Source organism: Protopterus annectens, chromosome 11.part0 (genome assembly GCF_019279795.1).
Source record: "Protopterus annectens isolate FY-2018-M chromosome 11.part0, PAN1.0, whole genome shotgun sequence".
NCBI classification, from domain to species: Eukaryota; Metazoa; Chordata; order Ceratodontiformes; family Protopteridae; genus Protopterus; species Protopterus annectens.
In genome coordinates, this window is record NC_056745.1 from 1,549,412,789 (window position 1) to 1,549,431,979 (window position 19,191).

General features: G+C 44.2%; 1 protein-coding gene across 1 annotated transcript in view; it reads right to left on the reverse strand.

Moving 5' to 3' along the window:
* Positions 1-19,191, reverse strand: part of TASOR2 (transcription activation suppressor family member 2) — a 2,454,942-nt gene that overhangs the window by 667,107 nt on the left and 1,768,644 nt on the right. The window contains exon 19 of the mRNA XM_044088824.1: positions 15,118-15,243. Within this exon, the coding sequence (XP_043944759.1) occupies positions 15,118-15,243 (126 nt within the window). The remainder of the gene's footprint in view (positions 1-15,117; positions 15,244-19,191) is intronic.

Consider the following 19,191-nt stretch of genomic DNA (forward strand, 5'->3'; position numbering starts at 1 on the left):
CACAAGATGGGTTGCCAACTGGCTCACTGACAGAACCCACACTGTAAACGTTGTAGACTCCACATCTGACCTCAAAGCAGTGACAAGTGGAGTACCACAGGGTTTCGTCCTGGGACCTCTCCTCTTTGGTATCTACTTCTCTGAAGTACAGGCTAACAGAGAAGGCCTCTGGCTAATGAAGTTCACAGATGACTGCAAACTAGGAGCCATAGTCAAGTCCCCAAATGATGTGGACATCCTACAGAAGGGTCTCGCTGAGACAGATGCCTGGTGTCACAGCCATGGCCTCAAGCTCAATGCCAAAAAGTGCAGTGAAATCCACTTTGGTAAAAACTCTGTACCCATGAACTACCACATAGGCAGCAATCTACTGAACACCGAATGTGTGATAAGAGACCTTGGGACACAGGTGGACAGTAGTCTCTCCTTTGATTGTCACATCGCCACAGTAGTCAGGAAGTCCTTCTACGTGGCACATCCCATCATAAAAGGGTTCTCATCCAGGAAAAAAGAAGTCATTGTTCCCCTCTATTCAACACTCATTAGACCCATTAGAGTACAACACCCCTTTTGGAATGGGCCTCACAAGACATCTGCAGCAGCTGGAAAGGCCACAGAAGTACCTCACAAAGAGGATTGCTGGCCTCAAACAAATGCCCTACACTGACCGCCTCAAAAAACTTCAGCTTTACTCCATAGCATATCACCTACTCCGAGGTGATCTCTGCCTAACAAATAAAGCTATGTCAAACCCAGAGCTGTTGGACATGTTACACCTAAAGAAATCCCAACCCCTCCGAGCTACATGCCCTAGGGACCTAAACCTTGTCACCACAATAAACAGGACATGCTGGAGGGATAGATTCCTGTCCCAGAGACTTCCCATACTCTGGAACAGGCTACCCATCTATGTCAAGCAAAGTTCTTCATTAGCACTCTTCAAGAAAAATCTTGATGAGTGGATGGGAAATAGGATATACACCCCGGGGATCACTTCTGTGTCTCTGCTCGACAGTGGCACAGGAAAATAACTTTCTTGGGTGGCATAAGCCAGGGAACCTTGTTGGCTAGACTTACATAGGCCCTTGGGCCGATAGCCTAGTACCTACCTATGAACCTATAAAATAATTAACGTAAATATGAATAGGCAATATTAGATGCCTACATGCATCAGTAGGAGAAAACTAGAGAAACACCTGAAGGCATCACTAGGCTTTAATGAGTTTAAAATGGGTTGAGTGCAGTTCTTTCACCTATCCTTGTCCCATCTGGTGTCATGCTAGCTGGTGTAGCATCCATTAGTCCACAGTGCTACACCATTACACCAGTTTCTTTCTTGAAAAAAGGTTTTCAATGAAGCAGAAATTAGCCAGCTAGCGAACTCATTCAGGAATGGCCCACAGCAGAATTACCCAGGTCAAAATAATTATTGCTGCTAGTCTCAACAAGCGGAGAGTAAAACAGTCCCAACTCACACAAAAGTAAGCAGGTATTGGCCATTTCGGGTTTCTCCCAGGCCCCAGAAGTTAAAGGGTTGCATTGTATTTCTCTTTTCTCTTCTCCATGTCTGACCCAGTTCTGCCCTAGGTAGTGCAGCATTCAGCAGCCTACAGCATTATGGCAAGAGTACCCATCTCTTATTACAGCAAGAAACTTGAAACTGTAGTTTTATTGGCCACTAGGGGTCATTTCCATAACTCCTTCATCTTCCTCTCTTAAAACCTAGTTGCCTCGTGGTTTGAGCGTCTTTTCAGGCTTGTTGGCTGTTGGTGAAGCACCCTCCAAGAGGAAAAAACGCTGAGAGAAGAAGGGAGCCACTTTTGAGATTTTAAGCATTTTTTCTCTGTTTATTTGCTAAGTTTTTCTGTATAGCTGCCTAGCTTGAGCATTTTCTGGCTTGTTAAACTTGATTTCTGTATTAGTAGCTGTATTTAGAGCACAACCAAAAGCTGTTTGCTGAATTTCCTGTTTGCACTTAATTTTAAATCGTTTTTTCTTAAAACTTGCATATTTTCTGTCCTTGACCTAGCACTCTTGTGTGGGGTCATTTACTGCACTGTTATAACTTGATATTACTTGTGAACCTCTGCTATCTCTGTAAAAAACAAAAACAAAAAAAAATCTTGCTTTTTTCCCACTTTTCTGAGAGTTAAAAAAGTTCAGTTACAGGCTTGCTGTTCCTGAACTGTTTGAAAGTTTCTGTGAGGCTATTTTTGCTTGGGTTGAAGGAGGGTCTCTCTGTTCATCAGTGGCAGTGACTAACATTGAGCAGCTTCCCTGCCCCCGTAGAGGTGGTTACTGACTTGAAACTGTAGTTTTATTTTCCCTTTTGGGTCTATTCCTGCTTCTTTCCAGCCCCTGCTATCAAACACGCTTTAACGTGCTTTAGAGCGATTTAGCGCGGAGTTGCCACTAGAGCAGCATCGGGCAGCGCCGGTTAAACAAGGTTAAACTCTTTCTGGCTCCAGAAAGTCTGTTCTTCAATTTTTCCCTTAGAACTGTTCTGTTAGGAACCTAAACAGTTTACACCTACACTAAAAGTGCAGCACTTGTTCCAAATAGCTTTTTCTTCTCAAAAGCTCAGCACTTGTCTTATAAGCATATCCCTTGTCTTATAAGCATTCTCTTTGCAGGTCAAGCACTCCTATATTATACAAATCTCTCACTAGCAAAACCCCCAGGAGTGCCCACTTCCTGCTAAGCCCACTACTTTTCTGTCTCATACCAACTCATAATTCTTTCTAGCATGTCGAAGGGTCAGATGCTGGCGTCCTCTCCTGCCCATTTGGTGAATCTGGGAATTCGGAGACAATGTTACAATTGCCTCATGTACACGGACAACCATCTCCTCCTCCCATGTAACACTAACACTTGTGAGAGATGCAGCTATTTAGCCAGACTGGAGGCTGAGCTCTCTCAACTCAGGACTGGCAAGACCAGGCAGGAGGAGAAGGCAACTAAACACACCACAATACCAGTCTCACATAACTCAACCACACCACTGAATCAAACACATAAACACACTAAGACATACTCGGAGGCTCTGAGTAAAATTTACCTAAACAGCAGAGGCCTCCAAAGCAGACACCCAAGCAACTGCAAACTCAATACACCACACAAACAACACATAAACAACAAAATCAGTGTGCAAAGCAGTCACTGCCCTTAAGGCCAAATACAACACCAAACATACTTGTCATAGGTGACTCCATAGTCAGACACACTGACGTCCCGCTCACCAGACTGAGTAAGGAGAAGGTCACAGTAAGCTGCCTGTCGGGCGCTAGAATCCGCCACGTAACACAAGCACTCAGGTCTCTCAACAGCAGGTACAAGTCACGACTCAGTCATTGTCCACGCTGGTGTCAACGACCTGAGACGTACCTCCTTGGACTACATGAAAAGAGACATTGAGGAGCTCTCTGATTATGTAGCCCAGGCAGGTATGACCCTGACCTTGAGCAGTATCCTACCTTCACCTAGAATGATGCCACAATACAGTGATAAGATGATCAGCTTTAATAATTGGCTTAAATTCTGGTGTCATTCAAAGGGATCAATGTCTGTCTGCCTGGGATGACATGCTGGACAAGCCACGCTGCTCGCAAGGGCGGCTTGCACCTGTCACCCTAGGCTTCGGATATTGGCAAAGGCTCTTGCCACCCCCATAGTGCCTTTTTAGGCAAGGCTCAAATTCTAAACCTACCACCCTAGAACACAAAAAGTAAAAACTAAGGGTAATGCTGCTCAATGCCAGAAGTCTCAATCTCAAGATGCACTTTTCGAGGCCCTTCTCAGTATGGAGAACATCGATGTCTGTGCTGTGACAGAAACCTGGTTCAAGGCTCCTGAGAGCACCCCAGCACTAGCAGGTTTCACCTCATATCATGCGTTCGGCCCCAAAATCCGGACAACACCAAGAAAGGAGGGTGTCCATATTCATAAAGGACACCCACACCTCAAGGTTGGTGGCAACGCGATGCATCGGAGACCATCCAGGTGCAATTAACCATAGGCAAGACTGCTCTGCAATTTGTAGCATGTTACAGGCCACCCTCTCAAACTCAGGAACCTCACATGGCCTTCCTGTAAACAATGGAGGGGATAAATGTATCTCCAAACACCATCATACTAGGTGACTTCAACTACCCTAATATAGACTGGGAACACTACTCAAGCCCAAACACTCTAGCCCAAAGGTTCCTGGAGTTCATAAACTCAAATGCCATGGAACAACTAGTCACCATCCCAACAAGAGGAGAAAACATACTTGATCTCATCATCACGAACATGGGATCACAATGTTCAACACCGGAAGTATACCCCTCACTGGTGAGATCAGATCATAAATTAATCTCGCTGGAGGTCCTCATCCCGCCCCCACCTGAAACAAAAAAGACCACAGTGAAAAAAGTACAGTTTTGTACCTACCATAAATGTAGATGTCCGAACTGGATAGCATCTGCAGTCATAACAAATGGGTTGTCCTGTCGTCAGGCAGCCCTTCGGTCGGCCGGATTCCAAAGTCTGGGTCCGGCTTCGGCTGATGTCGCAGTTCACCCGACGTCATCTCTGCTGGTCTTCGGGTATAAAGGCATCAGCTGACGCCATTTTCCTCAGTGTTTCTTGCCCCAGATGCCAGTTGCCCTCTTGGAAGGTTAAATTTTGGATAAATGCCAATGTTTCCAAAAAGGTAGAAGGCAAACACAAAAAATAAGCATGTATGTACATACATACAAACAAATACACCATAAGAGACTCCCCCCCAGCTAGCTATTAGGAGGGTAAATACCCTAGGAGTACCACAGAGGGGAAGGAGGGTGGGTAATCCTGACTGCAGATGCTATCCAGTTCGGACATCTACATTTATGGTAGGTACAAAACTGTACTATGTCCTTCATGGATGCATCTAGGGGTGGAGGAAGAAAAAATTATGGTGTAGTTAGGATCCCTTGCAGTACAGCAGTGGCAAACCCTGCTCGGGATCTAGAGTATAGAGGTAAATTATAATGCTTGGCAAATGTATGCACGGAGGTCCAAGTAGCCGCCTCAATAATGTCCTTGGTTGCCACTCCTCGTAAGAAAGCCGTGGTAGTGGCTGTAGCCCTTGTAGAATGAGGTCTTATGTTCTGTGGAATTGGTTTTCCATGGTAGGAGTAACAGAATCTTATGCAAATTCCTATCCATTTGGAGATTGTCTGTTTGGAAATTGCTTTTCCTTCCCTTCCTGTTGCATAGGCTACTAAAAGCTGGTCAGTTTTTCTGTTACTTTTGGTTCTGTCCAGGTAGTAGCGTAACTGCCTATGTACATCCAAGGTATGCAGCAGTCTTTCCCCCCTGTTCTGTGGATTGGGAAAGAAGGTAGGTAGGTGGATTGCCTGGTTTAAAGACACTCTGGATACCACCTTAGGCATAAATGTAGGATTAGTTCTCATGGACACCCTATCTTGATGGAAGATTAGGAAGGGTTGCACTGCCATTAAGGCCTGTAGTTCCGAAACTCTCCTTGCTGAGGTAATTGCCAGCAGGAAAGCAGTTTTCCATGACAGGTGTTGCAGATCTGCTGTTGCTGCTGGTTCAAAGCGGAGGGAGTGTCAACTTTTCTAGCACAAAGTTCAAGTCCCATGCTGGTAATGGTGGTTTCCTAGGAGGTTTTACATTCTTGATCCCTCTGAGGAACTGCCTGAGTAGAGGATGTGAAAAGACAGGTGGATCGAAGCTGTATTCTGCTGAAATAGCTGATGCATGTATCTTGATGGAGGAATAGGACAGGCCTGTATGTAGAAGCTCTGCCAAGTACTCCAGAATGTTAGCAATATCTATGTTCGACACATCTTTTCCTCTTTCAGTACTCCAAATGACAAACCTTTTCCATTTTCCTGCATAGTTCCTTCTTGTTGAAGGTCTGCGGGCTTCGAGGATAATGTCTTTAACCCTTTAGGAAAGTTCTGGGTTAGTTGCTGCTATGTGATGTTCCAGGCAGTCAGTTGCAAGGTTTTTAGGTTTGGATGCATGATGTTGTAGTTGTTCTGAGTTAACATCAAAGGCATCAGGGGTATTGACCACATTCTCTCCCGAGACATGCTCCTCAGCAATGGGTACCAGTGTTGTCTTGGCCAATTCGGAGCTATCAGGATTATCCTTGGACGTTCCTCTTTGATTTTCAGTAGTACCTTGTGCATCAAGGGAAGAGGTGGAAATGCATATGCTGTCAGGCCTTTCCAGCTGAAGGATAGAGAGTCCACCTTCCATGCAAGTGGGTGGAATGTCCTTGTGCAGAATTTTTTGAGCTGGTGATTGAGTGGGGATGCGAATAGATCTATTTGTGGCATTCCCATTTCTTTGTGATGGCCTTGAAGATGTTGGTGTAGCATCCATTCGTGAGCATCCGAGGTGGTTCTGCTTAACATGTCTGCTAGGGTGTTCTCTTTTCCGGCACAAATATTGCCTGTAACTGGATGTTGTAGCTGAGAGCCAGATTCCAAAGGTCCAAAGTCATTCTGCATAGGGGTATGAATGAGTGCCTCCCTGTTTGTTGATGTACCACATGACTGTGGTGTTGTCTGTCCTTATCATCAAATGGCCTTCTTTGAGGAATGGTCTGAATTTTTGGATTGCCAGTTTTACTGCCAGCATTTCTTTTGGTTTATGTGCAGGTGCAGCTGGTCTTGAGTCCACAATCCTTGTATGCATTTGTCCAGCATGTGCGCCCCATCCTAGGTCTGAGGCGTCCGTTGTGATGGTTTGGCTTGCTCGAAAGTTGTGGAAGGGTAAGCCTGGGTTTGACTGGCATGCTTGAGCCCACCATAGGAACTCCTGTTTTAGGCATGGGATTAGTGGGATTTCTGTTTCTAAGCTGTGCCTGTGCTGAGACCATAAATTCTTTAGGTACCACTGTAGCTTTCTCATATGCAGTCTGGCATGTGGGACCAAGATTATGCATGATGCCATGAAGCCCAAGGCCTGCAGAACTTTTCTTGCTGTTAGTTTGTTCTGCTTTGTTAATGCCAAGAAGTAAAGAGGAAGTTATTTTTGTTTTTCTGCAGTTAGGAATGCCATCTGCTTTACTGTGTCCAATTCCGCCCAAGAATGTTCTTGTTTGGGATGGTATCAGCCTTGACTTTTGTAAATTGACTGTGTATCCCAGGGCTTGTAGCAAGTAAATGACCCTTTGTAAATCTGTTGTCAGCTTGCTTTTGTTGTCCGCTTGTAACAGGCAGTCGTCCAGGTATGGATAAATTTGGATTCCCTGTAGTCTGCAGTGAGCGATTACTGATGCCAGGCATTTTGTGAATACTCTGGGCAGTAGATAAGCCAAAGGGCAATGCTGAGAATTGATAATGCTCTGATCCTGCAAGAAATCTGAGGTATCTTCTGCAATTTGGTCGAATGGGGACGTGCAGGTATGCCTCCTTGAGATCTAGAGTTACCAGCCAACACTCCTTGCCCAGCATGGGAAGAAGTTGCTGTAGGGTCAGCATTTTGAATTTTGGGACAATGATGTATGTGTTTAAGACGGACAGGTCGAGAATAGGTCTCCAACTTTTCTCTTTTCTTGGTACTAGGAAGAGTCTGGAGTAGAATCCTTTGCCCTGTTCTGTTATTGGTACTCTTTCCACAGCTCTCATCTTTGTTAATTTCGCTATCTGCTGTAGAGCTTCTATTTTTTGATTTGGAGGTAGGTTTGGCATTCCTCTTTTTACTGGTAAGGTGTGGAAGTGGAACCGGTAGCCTTGGTCTATGGTTTGCAAAATCCACTTGTCTTTTGTGATATATTGCCAATTTTTCGAAAATAAGGCTAACTTTCCGCCTAAAGGTGCTGCTATTTGCTCCCTGGTAGGCGGTGTCAGAGCCAAGTCACTGTGATTGTCCTGTTGCAGTGGCAGTGGTTGTGTCTGTGCCTCGGTTATTGCCTTGCCACTGTCGTCCTCTGTAGGCACCTCCTCTGGATTGATTTCTGCCTCTAGAGCATCTATTCCTGCCCCTTTGGGATTTTGTGGAGTCTGGAAAGGACCAATTTTTGGCAGGCCAGTTCCTGCTAAACCTTGGGGGCTGAACCTGTAAGAAATCTTTAACTGTTTGTACAGATTTTGCCTTTTCTTCCATTTTCTTCATTACTTGCTGGGCAGGTGTACCAAATAGACTGGCCTTATCCATAGGAGCATCTAACAGCTTTGCTTTAACATGATCCGGTAAGACCTGTTCTTTCAACCATGCATGCCTTCTTATCACTGTGCCAGTCATGGCTGATCTAAATGAAGCCTCCAGTGCATCATAGCCACATTTTAAGGAATGGTTACTAACCTGTTGGATGTTATTCACCATTTCTAATACATATTTCTTATCTAAGGATTCATCAGAGGACAGTTTTTTAGTTAACTGATCGAGCATAAACTCTTGGTATTGGATCATATGAAACTGACAGTTTAAAGCTCTAGCTGAGAGAGTAGCAGAGGTGTAAACTTTTTTCCCCCATCTCTCTAAGGACCTGGATTCCCTTTCAGAAGGAATGGGGTTTTTTGCTGTGGTCGAGGCTACTGCCTTAGGCCCCTGGGATATAGTTTCGGGATCTGCAAATGGGGCCTTGTATAGGTGGTGATGAGTGTCTGGCACCCTGTAAAATCTATCTGGTTTGGCAGGGGCTGGAGGTAAAGAATCAGGAGCAGTGCAAACATCATTAAATGCATCATCCACAACAGGCAGTACAGGAGGTATAGCTAAGGGCCTATGTTGTGGTAAGTGCAGAAAAGTCCTAAGCCTTTTTCTTGAATCTGAGAAATCTTGCCCCTGCCATTGGAATTGTTCTCTCATGGCATGTAAGGTTTCCCCAAAGGAAAATTCCTCTGGTGGAGAGGCAGCTGGAATGGATTCTTCAGCATCGGAATCTTCATAAGTAGAAAAAGGAGCCTCTGGCTGGTCTGTAATGTCTGAGTCATCCGCAGAATCATCAGAGGACACTGGCTCGGGGGGCTCTGCTCTATGTCTCTTTTCTGGGGCTGAGAGGCCCTGTCTGGGTGAGATTGGGATCCCTAATTAAGGATATTAAATCTTCTGCCAGAGTAAGCATTGGTGAACTTGAAGTGGGCCTGTGTGAAGGGGTGTTAACAGGCACTGATTTAGCAGATTTGGCTGCTTTAGCCCTGGCAAAGGCCTTAATAGACATGGCTGCAGGAGGCCTAGCAGCACCACGTGCTGGGGTAGAGACATCCAAAGGGATGGTGTCTGATAAATCACTAGGAACCACAGTTGTAGGCAAAATTTCTGAGGCCGATTCAACTAAGGTAGCAGGAGCCTCAGTAGTAGTCATGGATTCGGCTGAAGATTGACCGGTTTCTCGGTTTCGGCGAAACCGAGACACTCATGACTTGCTTAACCGTGGTTTCGGCGAAACCGCGGACCGCGAATGTCGGTCTTTTCTTTGCGTTTTTAACAATTTGGGTAGTCGGAGGATCCGGCGGCATAATGTACGCAAAATCTGAGCGAAAAACTGTTCAGCAAACTCCGACCGCGCCTAAGCGTTCGTCGGTTGAAGGAAGCACAGGCGAACAGGCTGCTACGTCGTGGTCTGGGCCTAAGCAAGGCAGACAGTAAGAGTGGAAATCTTTATGAGGTATTTGTTTCCCACAAGTTAAACAGTTATTGACTTTTTCTGACATCGGCTGAGGCAAGAAAGAGTCCCCAATGGGGTACTTAGCTTTTTAGAAGTCTTCGAAGTAGTATTCGGTAGTAGTAATCTCTGGATCTGACCGACCGGCACTTGCGAACAGCTTCTGCTTGGCGCCACGGCAAGAAAGACTGAGGAAAATGGCGTCGGCTGATGCCTTTATACCCGAAGACCAGCAGAGATGACGTCGGGTGAACTGCGACATCAGCCGAAGCCGGACCCAGACTTTGGAATCCGGCCGACCGAAGGGCTGCCTGACGACAGGACAACCCATTTGTTATGACTGCAGATGCATCCATGAAGGACATCTTCTCAAAAGCCGACTTCACACTTCTAAAAACTAGTGTGGTCTCCTTTAAGGCCCCTGAGCCAGTGGTAAACATTACTCAAACCGCTGAATCACTTACAAATGCCTTCTACCAGCACCTACAGGACTGCATGGATCAGGCAATCCCAAACAAAACTAAGACTCTTTGTACCAAAGGCAAGCGTCCAGTCTGGTGGACCCCAGCCATAAACAAGCTCTACAACAAAAGGAGGAAGCTACTACAAGACAGAGCAAAATCCTTGAAAGGTAAGACACCTTTGATCATTATAAGTAAAAACTAAGAGCTCTCATAAAATCATCCAAGGCAAATTTTGAGAGAAAAATGCCAAGGATTCAAAAGACAATCATAAGGCCTTCTTTAGCTATGTTAGAAACCTAGGAGGAAACTCCCAGATATGCTCAGAATTAGTTCAAAATGATGTGAAGATTACTGAACCTACACACATTGCCAACATACTGGCTGACAGGTTCAGTGCAAACTTCTCCCAAAGGAGAGATATCTATACCAGAGGATTGTAGCCCCCAAACATCTCCAACGCCCAGGTGAGAACTGCTCTCTCCAAAGCAAAAAACACAGCATCCATGGGACCGAATGGTGTCCCCGGCTGTGTGCTCCATGAACTCAATGAGGAATTAAACCCGCAGTTAGGACAGCTGTTTAATCTTAGCCTCACCTCAGGATCGTACCCAAGGAGTGGCGCCGCGGCGACTGTGGTCCCACTTCACAAGGCGGTGCCTCCACCGACCCTGGAAATTACCGTCCCATTAGCTTGACAAGCCTTATCTGCAAAGCCATGGAGAGGATCATAATGGAACTCATAAATAAAGACATAGGGAACTTGCAGACTTTGGATCCAACCCAGTTTGGCTTTGTCAAAGGCAGATCATGCCGTTCAAACTTGGTTGACTTTTGAGACAGTCACCAAGGCCATTGATGAGGAAAGGCAATCCATACAGCCTACCTTGACCTGGCAAAGGCCTTGACACAATACCCCACTCAGGTATCATCAAAAACTCATCAGCTTGAATGTAAACCCATACATCACAAGATGGGTTGCAAACTGGCTAAGTGACAGAACCCACAGGGTCAGAGTTGCTGGAGCCATGTCAGACTCAAAGCCTGTCACAAGTGGTGTCCCACAGGGCTCAGTCCTGGGTCCACTCTTGTTCGGCATCTACTTTTCTGAAGTACAAGCAAACACAGGAGGGTTATGGCTGACAAAGTTTGCAGATGACTGCAAACTGGCGCCATAGTCGAAAACACATCTGACACAGATATCCTTCAGAAGGGCCTCACAGAAACGGATAACTGGTGCCAGAGCCATGGCCTAAAGTTAAATGCCAAGAAATGCATAGTCATACCCTTCGGGAAAAACAAGGTTACCCTAGCTACCATATAGGTGGCAATCCACTGAGCACAGAAGAAGTCATCAGGGATCTGGGGACCCAGGTTGACAGTAGCCTTCGTTTGACACTCATGTTGCTAAAGTAGTTAGGAAAACCTTCTACATTGCCCACCTGATCATGAAGGGATTCACATCTAGATCAAGGGAGGTCATCGCCCCCCTGTACTCATCACTCATTAGACCTATGATTGAGTACAATGCCCCATTCGGAATGTATCTGACCAGACACCTGCAGCAGCTGGAAAGGCCCCAAAAGTTCCTCACCAAAAGGATAAAGGGTCTCAAAAATATGTCTTACGCTGCCCGACTGAAAGAACTCCAGCTCTATTCAGTCTCATACCGCTTGCTCAGAGGTGACCTGTGCCTGACATATAAGGCCATGTCAAACCCTGATTTGATGAATATGCTTCACCTCAAAAAAATCTAGATCCCTCAGAACCACAAGGCGGGAGACTTAAACCTTGACACGGTTATTAATAGAACATGCTGGAGGGACAGATTCATCACCCAGAGACTCCCTATGCTGTGGAACAAAATCCCGGTACATGTGAGGCAGAGCACCTCGCTGGCCTTGTTCAAGAGGAATCTCGACCAATGGATGGGGGATCGCAGATATACCCCAGGGATTACTTCAGTGTCACTGCTTGACAGAGGCACAGCAAAATAATAGGCATAGTTTTATTCAAACTAAAGGGGTGGCGAAAGCCAAATAACTATGGGCTAGGCTTATAAATGCCCTTGGGCAGATAGCCTAGTATGAACCTATGAACCTAAGAGTTTCCACCAAAGCAAGTATCAGCCAACCAGTGAACTTGCTCAGGAGAAACAGCCAGGACATCATCAGGAGCAACAGCAACACAGTCCCAACTAATATCAGGGTAAACAGGTGTTAGTACTCAGTTTCATGGTTCTCTCAAGGCCCATATAAAAGGGGTTGCCTGCAGTTCTGCAGTGTGCACTAACTGGGTGGGAAAATATGAAAGAGAGGGTAACAGAAGTTGTATCAGTCTAGTGCTCATTGCTTTAAGAGCACAACGGAAATAGTAATCATCATTTAATCAGTCAACCACTTGAGCAAGACTTGCTTAAACATTCCATAACCCACATGTAACAAAATGTTGTACTGTCTACACACCAGAAATGACAAGTTTTGGAGTTCTTCAATTTATTCTAGTAGCAAAGATGCCATGAACTGACAGAAATCACATACGGTTTTTAAGATGATGCTCACTTCTGAAATTATGGATGAGTTCCCCATAGTTTGAGATACTAAACACTGGATTATGGCAAGCCCATAGCAAACCTAAGGCTAAATAATTTCATGAGCAAGCTACCACATACCCAGCTTGGGAAGTACCACTAAGTTTCTCACCAACAGCGAAGGATTTTTTTAACACCTTGGTTAAATAGTCACTTAAGTCGTATGCAAACAAATTAACAGTAAAGAAAACAACCAATTTATCATTTTTAATTTAAATACAATATACATCACATACATTTTCTTTGCTATCAGTCCAACATTACAAAAATGATGAATTCCTGACTACCTTTAAACCTCACTCCTCCTCCTGAACATTATTATGCATGTATTGTTCTCACAATTTCCATTTACTTCTATGCAATTTGCTCCTGCCCTTTTCTCAATCCAGTTTATCTTTTTTATAATATTTAATACCTCAAACAATATTGGTGTAGATTTTGATTTTCCTTTTCTCGTAATTGCTTTTTTGGCAGGCAACATAATTACACTTAACAAGGCCTTAACTATGTCTAGGCAACTCAGATCCTGCATCCCAGCTCAAAATAATCATTTCCTTACCCACAGCCATTTGTTCACCCAATATTTATGAGAGAGTGCTATTTAGGGAATTTTTAAAATCTGTCAACTCATTACACTCCTAAATCATATGTTCCCAGATACCTCTTTCTTCTCAATCACACCTCCAACATTTGCTATCAACCTGAGGAAAAAATTCTTTGAAGTTTGCTTGACATATAAAAACAGTCTGTGCAAACACTTCCAAGCAAAGATCCTAAACCTTCTGGACTTGGCTGCATACATGGGAAACATGCATATGTCTTCTTATTACATCCTTGTAAACTGTTTTTCCAGTCTCTCTTCGCAATATTTTCTAACCTTCCCTGATTCCTATAGCTAGCGTGCATTATTTTATATACCCTACTAATTAACTCTTTTTAACAGCTTCTTCTGTTCTAGATTCAACTAAAAACTTTACCAGAACAGGTCTTTCACTTAAAATCACCCTATTCTTTTCTCTTTGCCTGTACTCTGAGATCAAACCCTGGCAGTGAAGGCAGGCTCTAGCCTGCAATCAAAATGTCTTCTTGGCCTCATCCCACTCTATTACCTTTCCTGCTTGAGTTATTTGCCACTAATATCTTGGTTTCTTTGCCAAATTTCCCCAGTAAGGTCCACCCCCCTCTTGCCTACTTTATGTATCCCTACTTGCAGTGTTCCCTATTGGTAAAATCTCCTTTCTCCATTCTCATATTGGCTTAGTTATTAGAATACTTTCTGCTACTTTATGAACATAATATTCTGTATGATTATTACTCTCCTTACGGATCTGTATTCAAAATCCTACTCTCAATATTTCTTTAACTTCCCCCTTGCCTCATCATCATCCCTTTTCACTTTGAAATATGATCTTCTGCTTGTGTTATGTATATGAGCCTTAAGTGTGTAGCTCTAAATTATCCATTCAAATCAGGTAAACCTAAACCCCCTTATTCTACTGGAACAATCAGCTTATCTCATTTAACTCTTGCCCTCTTTCCCTCCCAGATAAATTCCTTCAATTTTTTATTATTGTCCACCACTTCTCCTCAGGCTGATAAACTTGATGGAAACTCTCAGTGCACATAAGCCAAAAGGGGACACACTATACAGAAAATGTAATGACCATATGGGAAGTAAGCCCCTCCTATGTTGTTTCAAGAACCTGCTGACACACCAGCAGACTTCTATCACACCTGATGTAGTCAGCCACTGCCAATCTTACAGAAGCAATGCAACCGCTTCAACGGTGATTATCCTACAAGTATAGTTGTGTTAGGAATGTAACATCTTTGTGGATGTTCAACTATATTCATAGATACAGTTATGACTCTTAGGACTTCCTGTTAGAGAAGGCCAGACAGCTGTCCCAGTTTCCAGAATCACCCGCCACCCTGGGCTGGGTGGATGACCTGGCTTCCACCTGGATGTTAAGGCACTGACCCACACCATTTTGGGTGACAGTGATTCCTTAGGGAAGCAGTCCAATAAGATCCAACACACAACCTGTCTTTCCAGATTCCAAGTTAACCCTGAGGAAGGAAGTTACCTGGCTAGGGAAACAGAGAGGGAAGGAAAGAAAGAAGAATATGATGTCAGATGATGTGGCAACCCTCACAAATGTCCAAGAGTGTGTGTGTGTGTGTGTGCGCGCGTGTGAGAGAAAGAGCATGTGTAAGCACATTCTGAGATGGACAGGCATACCATCTGGGACTGGTTCTCTGCAACACACACTGCCTCCTGGGATGGGCTTTGTCTCCCCCATGACTCTGAATAAGATTAAGTGGGCACTAGACAAAGAATGTGTGTCTGGTAGAGAAAAAATACACCAAGACAAATACACACATTTGAAGTAAAACACCCAATAAAGAACAAAATATATATAATTAAGTTGTACACTTTAAGACAATGATCTACTCACTTGATGGAAATGACCACGGATATCTTCATTCCTTATTACTATAAACACTGTACTAGTGCTACTCTCTTTGGTTTCAGATAAGTGTCTAGGATCAATTTCAATGTGACCTTCTTTCTTTAAGAAATCCTGGAAGAAAAATATAAAAAAACTGTGACATTCACCAATGTGAATATAAAACAGTTACATAAAAATCAGCAATTATCAATCAAAAATAAGTCAAATGTGTTAGACACAGAATGCTGAAGACAATCCTGGTAGAGGGAACAAGACGAGCTTTCAAAACATACCTCCCAACTTATTTGCTCAAGAATTCTGGACAAAGCAAAAATAACTGTGGGCGATGGGAGACAAGGCCTAAAATCAGAGTCAATTTTTAATTATTATTCTAATTCACTTAAAAAAAATTAATGGACAGCAGTGTTTGCTTCAACACAAGTTTTCTCAACAATACCAAGTTCGAAACTCTAATGTTTGGCATTACTGACCGGCTAAAATCCTTAGCAATTTACCAGAAAATCACAAATATTATGAAGATCAAGGCAAAAAATCATCCAAAATCAAGGACACCTGTCTTTGACTGTCATTAGGAAGGCATCATGGCAAAAGTATATGCTACACTTGGTGTTGTAAGTGGAAGCAAACAGACTGCAAATGGGAGTCGCCCACTGACTGAAGACCTGGTTGGCTACCCACTGGATTGAGGTATGCGGCATGAGACAGGATCTGCTGAACCTATCCACTAGGTAACTGAGTAATTCCAGGATAGGTGTTACTATGAGAAAATGGTGTGAGGCAATCGCCCCCTGCCAAACCCTTTTTGCTTTCTGATATAAAGGGTAAGATGAGGCTCTTCCCTGTTTACTGATATACCAAACTACCACTGTGTTGTCCATTTGGATAGAAATCACACCCTGAGAAACAGTCCTGTAGTTCCTACAGCACAAGGAGGACCACCCTCAACTCCAGGATATGTGTTAGCCTATTTATCTGCCCACAGACCCTAGCTCATCCTCCCATTGTAATGTCTCCCAAATCTAGGGAGAAGGTGTCTGTGGTCACGATGGCCACTGGTGCAGGTAGAAGAAAGGGTCTGCCAGAGTACACATGGGAGTGTAACCACCACCTCAAGTGTTCCCTGCATAATGATAGGTTTTGAAAGAGGGTGAATACACTGTGACCATTCTGCTAGTGGAAGCCACTGCAGAATCCTCATACACAACTATTCAAGGTGTACCATTAAAAATCGATGATGCCATCAGCCCCAATACCCTGAGAATCAAGGCTGTGGTAGGGGAGGGGCATGAAGTAGAAACTGCACTGTTGTCTTTAAGATTTGAACCTTGTCTGGTGGTGGAGACTATGGACCGAGTAGTTGACAGATGACAACCTATATATATGATCTTCTGAACTGGGTGAAGGGTTGATTCTTGAGCAGATGTACAGAGATTCCCAAAGACTGAACAAATAGTCCATGGCATCTGAAAGAGATTCCATTGAGGGAGCATCTAGGAAGCAAGCTAGGTAGGCAAAATCCTGTATCCCTGTAGTCGTAGAAGAGCAGCTAAGACAGCCATGCATTTGGTGAACATTCTGAGGGCTGTGTTGAAGCCAAATGGTAAGACACAGAATTGATAATGACTGGCTCTTATCATGAAATGAAGAAACCTCCATGTCTCTTTTGCAATCCTGATGCAAAGGTAAGCATTTTGGAGGACCATTGAGCACATCCATTCAGTTATCCTGAAATAGTACAGAATCGACTGCAATGTGACCATTCTGAACTGGGTTTTTCAGACATACCTGTTTAGGAGGCTGAGGTCCAGTATGGGCCTGAGGTCCTGAGTCTTCTTTGGAACCAAAATTAATCTTGAATAAAACCCTGAGCCTCTCTGGTCTCATGGGACCTCTTCAATGACTCTTTTGAAGTACCTCCAGATGGCAGTAGTCTGGCAGACCTTCAGGGATGCTGTGTCACCTATTTCAGAAGGGTCCATGATATCCCTGGTTCTGTGGACTTCTTTGGCCCCTGGACTTGCAACCATTGAAGGGGCGACCTCTGTTGTGACTGCCTCTATAAGAAGAGGAGTCAAAACTGTTGACAATTACACTTCCTCAACCAAAGTGAAAAAGGCCCCTTTTGGTTCCTGCTCTATGATCTCTTGGGAACCTTGAAATTAACTTTGAGGGTATAAAGGCCTCTTGCATCCTACTCACACTTCTGCATCCCTTGTTTCACCAACAAGCCAAACAAGAAAGACCCATTAAATGGGGAGTTAGTAAAGGACACCTTGAAGTGGTACCCAAAATCACAATGGTGCAGCCAAGTGTAGCATGTCACTGCTACACTGGTCCCAGCTGCCCTAGCAGCTCCATCCACAGATTATGCATAAGGGACATAAAGAGGGTGGTGATGCTGGAGATGGTAGTCAAAATTGTCTCCAGTTGTTTCTAAACTCCCACCGATGGAGCTTTCAGATTTGAAAGGGTTTGCTGCAAACATCATTCAAATGAATCCACCAAAGCAGATACCTTTTGCATGCCTGTTTGATACTTACTAGAGCAGTTAAAAGATGTAGAAGAATGGACCACTGAGTTGACAGCATCCACTGAAGTATTTACATGTGAAACCTGGCCAGAGTAACAAAGGTGACAGCAGCTGCCATGGATCCCAAGGCCTGTAAAATTAGTTGTGCTGAAAGAGAAGTATTTTGAAATACCTTCCTGACCTGGGAAATCAGTATCTGAATTTGAGCAAAAGGAAGAGAGGCCATTTGATTCACTGTGTCCAGATGAGCACCTACGAACTCTAAACTCTGCATAGGTGTGAGTTGCGATTTGTTGTAATTGACTGTGATGCCTAGATGGATGCACAACTGGAGCAAGCAGTCACTTGTCAGTAGCAGCAGATGCCTGGATGGGGTATTTAGGAGCCAGACATTTAGGTATGGAAACACTCAGAATCCCAGCAGTCTCAAGTCAGCTGCTACCACTGCTATGCATTTCGTGAACACGCTGGGAACTGTGGTGAGACCAAATAGCAGTGCTCTGAACTAGTAATGACTGGCTGCCAGCTGAAAGCACAGATATCTTCTGGAATGCCTGTTCATTTTTATGTGATAGTACGCATCCTGAGGATCTATTGAACACATCCATTCATCCTTTCTCAACAGTGGCAAAATGGACTGAACCATGATTATCTGAAACCTTGAATACTGTACAAACTGATTCACTCTGCTCAGATCCAGAATTGGTCTCAAGTTCCCTGTCTCTTTTTGGCACCAATAGGAATAATGAATAGGTTCCAGTACCTCTCTGGTCTGGAGGGACCTCTTGGATGTCTCTTTTTTTCTAGCAGCTTTTTATATTTCTAGTGCTGCTACTTCCCGCTGATTGGGTGGAACATCAGGGATTCTTTTCATTTTGGTTGGGGGTGTTAGAGAAAATGGTAAAATACAGCACCCAGGAAAACTTTTGTTATAGACAGCCAGGCTGTAGAGTACACAGGTAAGCATCCCCCAACTGCCTCCAGAGGGAAACAGTCGGGCTTCACGGGTAGGCTTATCCAATAAGGAATGCCGGAAGCCCTGGTTCTGCAGACCACCTCTACCATGAGGATGGCGTCTTCCATTTGAGTTCTCCCCTCTGCCTCTGGGGAAACTATCTCCATGTGAGTCTTTAAAAGTACCCTGGGATTTGCAAAACCTCATTTTTCTACCTTCCTGTTGAATCCTTGAGACAGATATTTGAGGGGTTGAAAAACATACACACATGGCAGACAGGGTCCTTCCCTCTTGCTCACATCTGCAGTGTATATTCTTTACCTTGGGACCAAAAAAAGGAACATCTATCAAAGGCAGCATTGATGAACTAAGACTTAAAGGGTTACGCAAAATCACACAGTCACATCCAGGCATGTCTCCTAATGGCTATGCCTGGACCCGCCACCCATGAGGTACCTTCTGCTGCAAGGGAGATCAGTCTCATGGATATGTTAAAAATAGACTGGAGGGTGACTAGTTGCTGACAGATTCAATTGTGATCCTTGTCAGACAATGGATCCAGAAAGAGATTTGG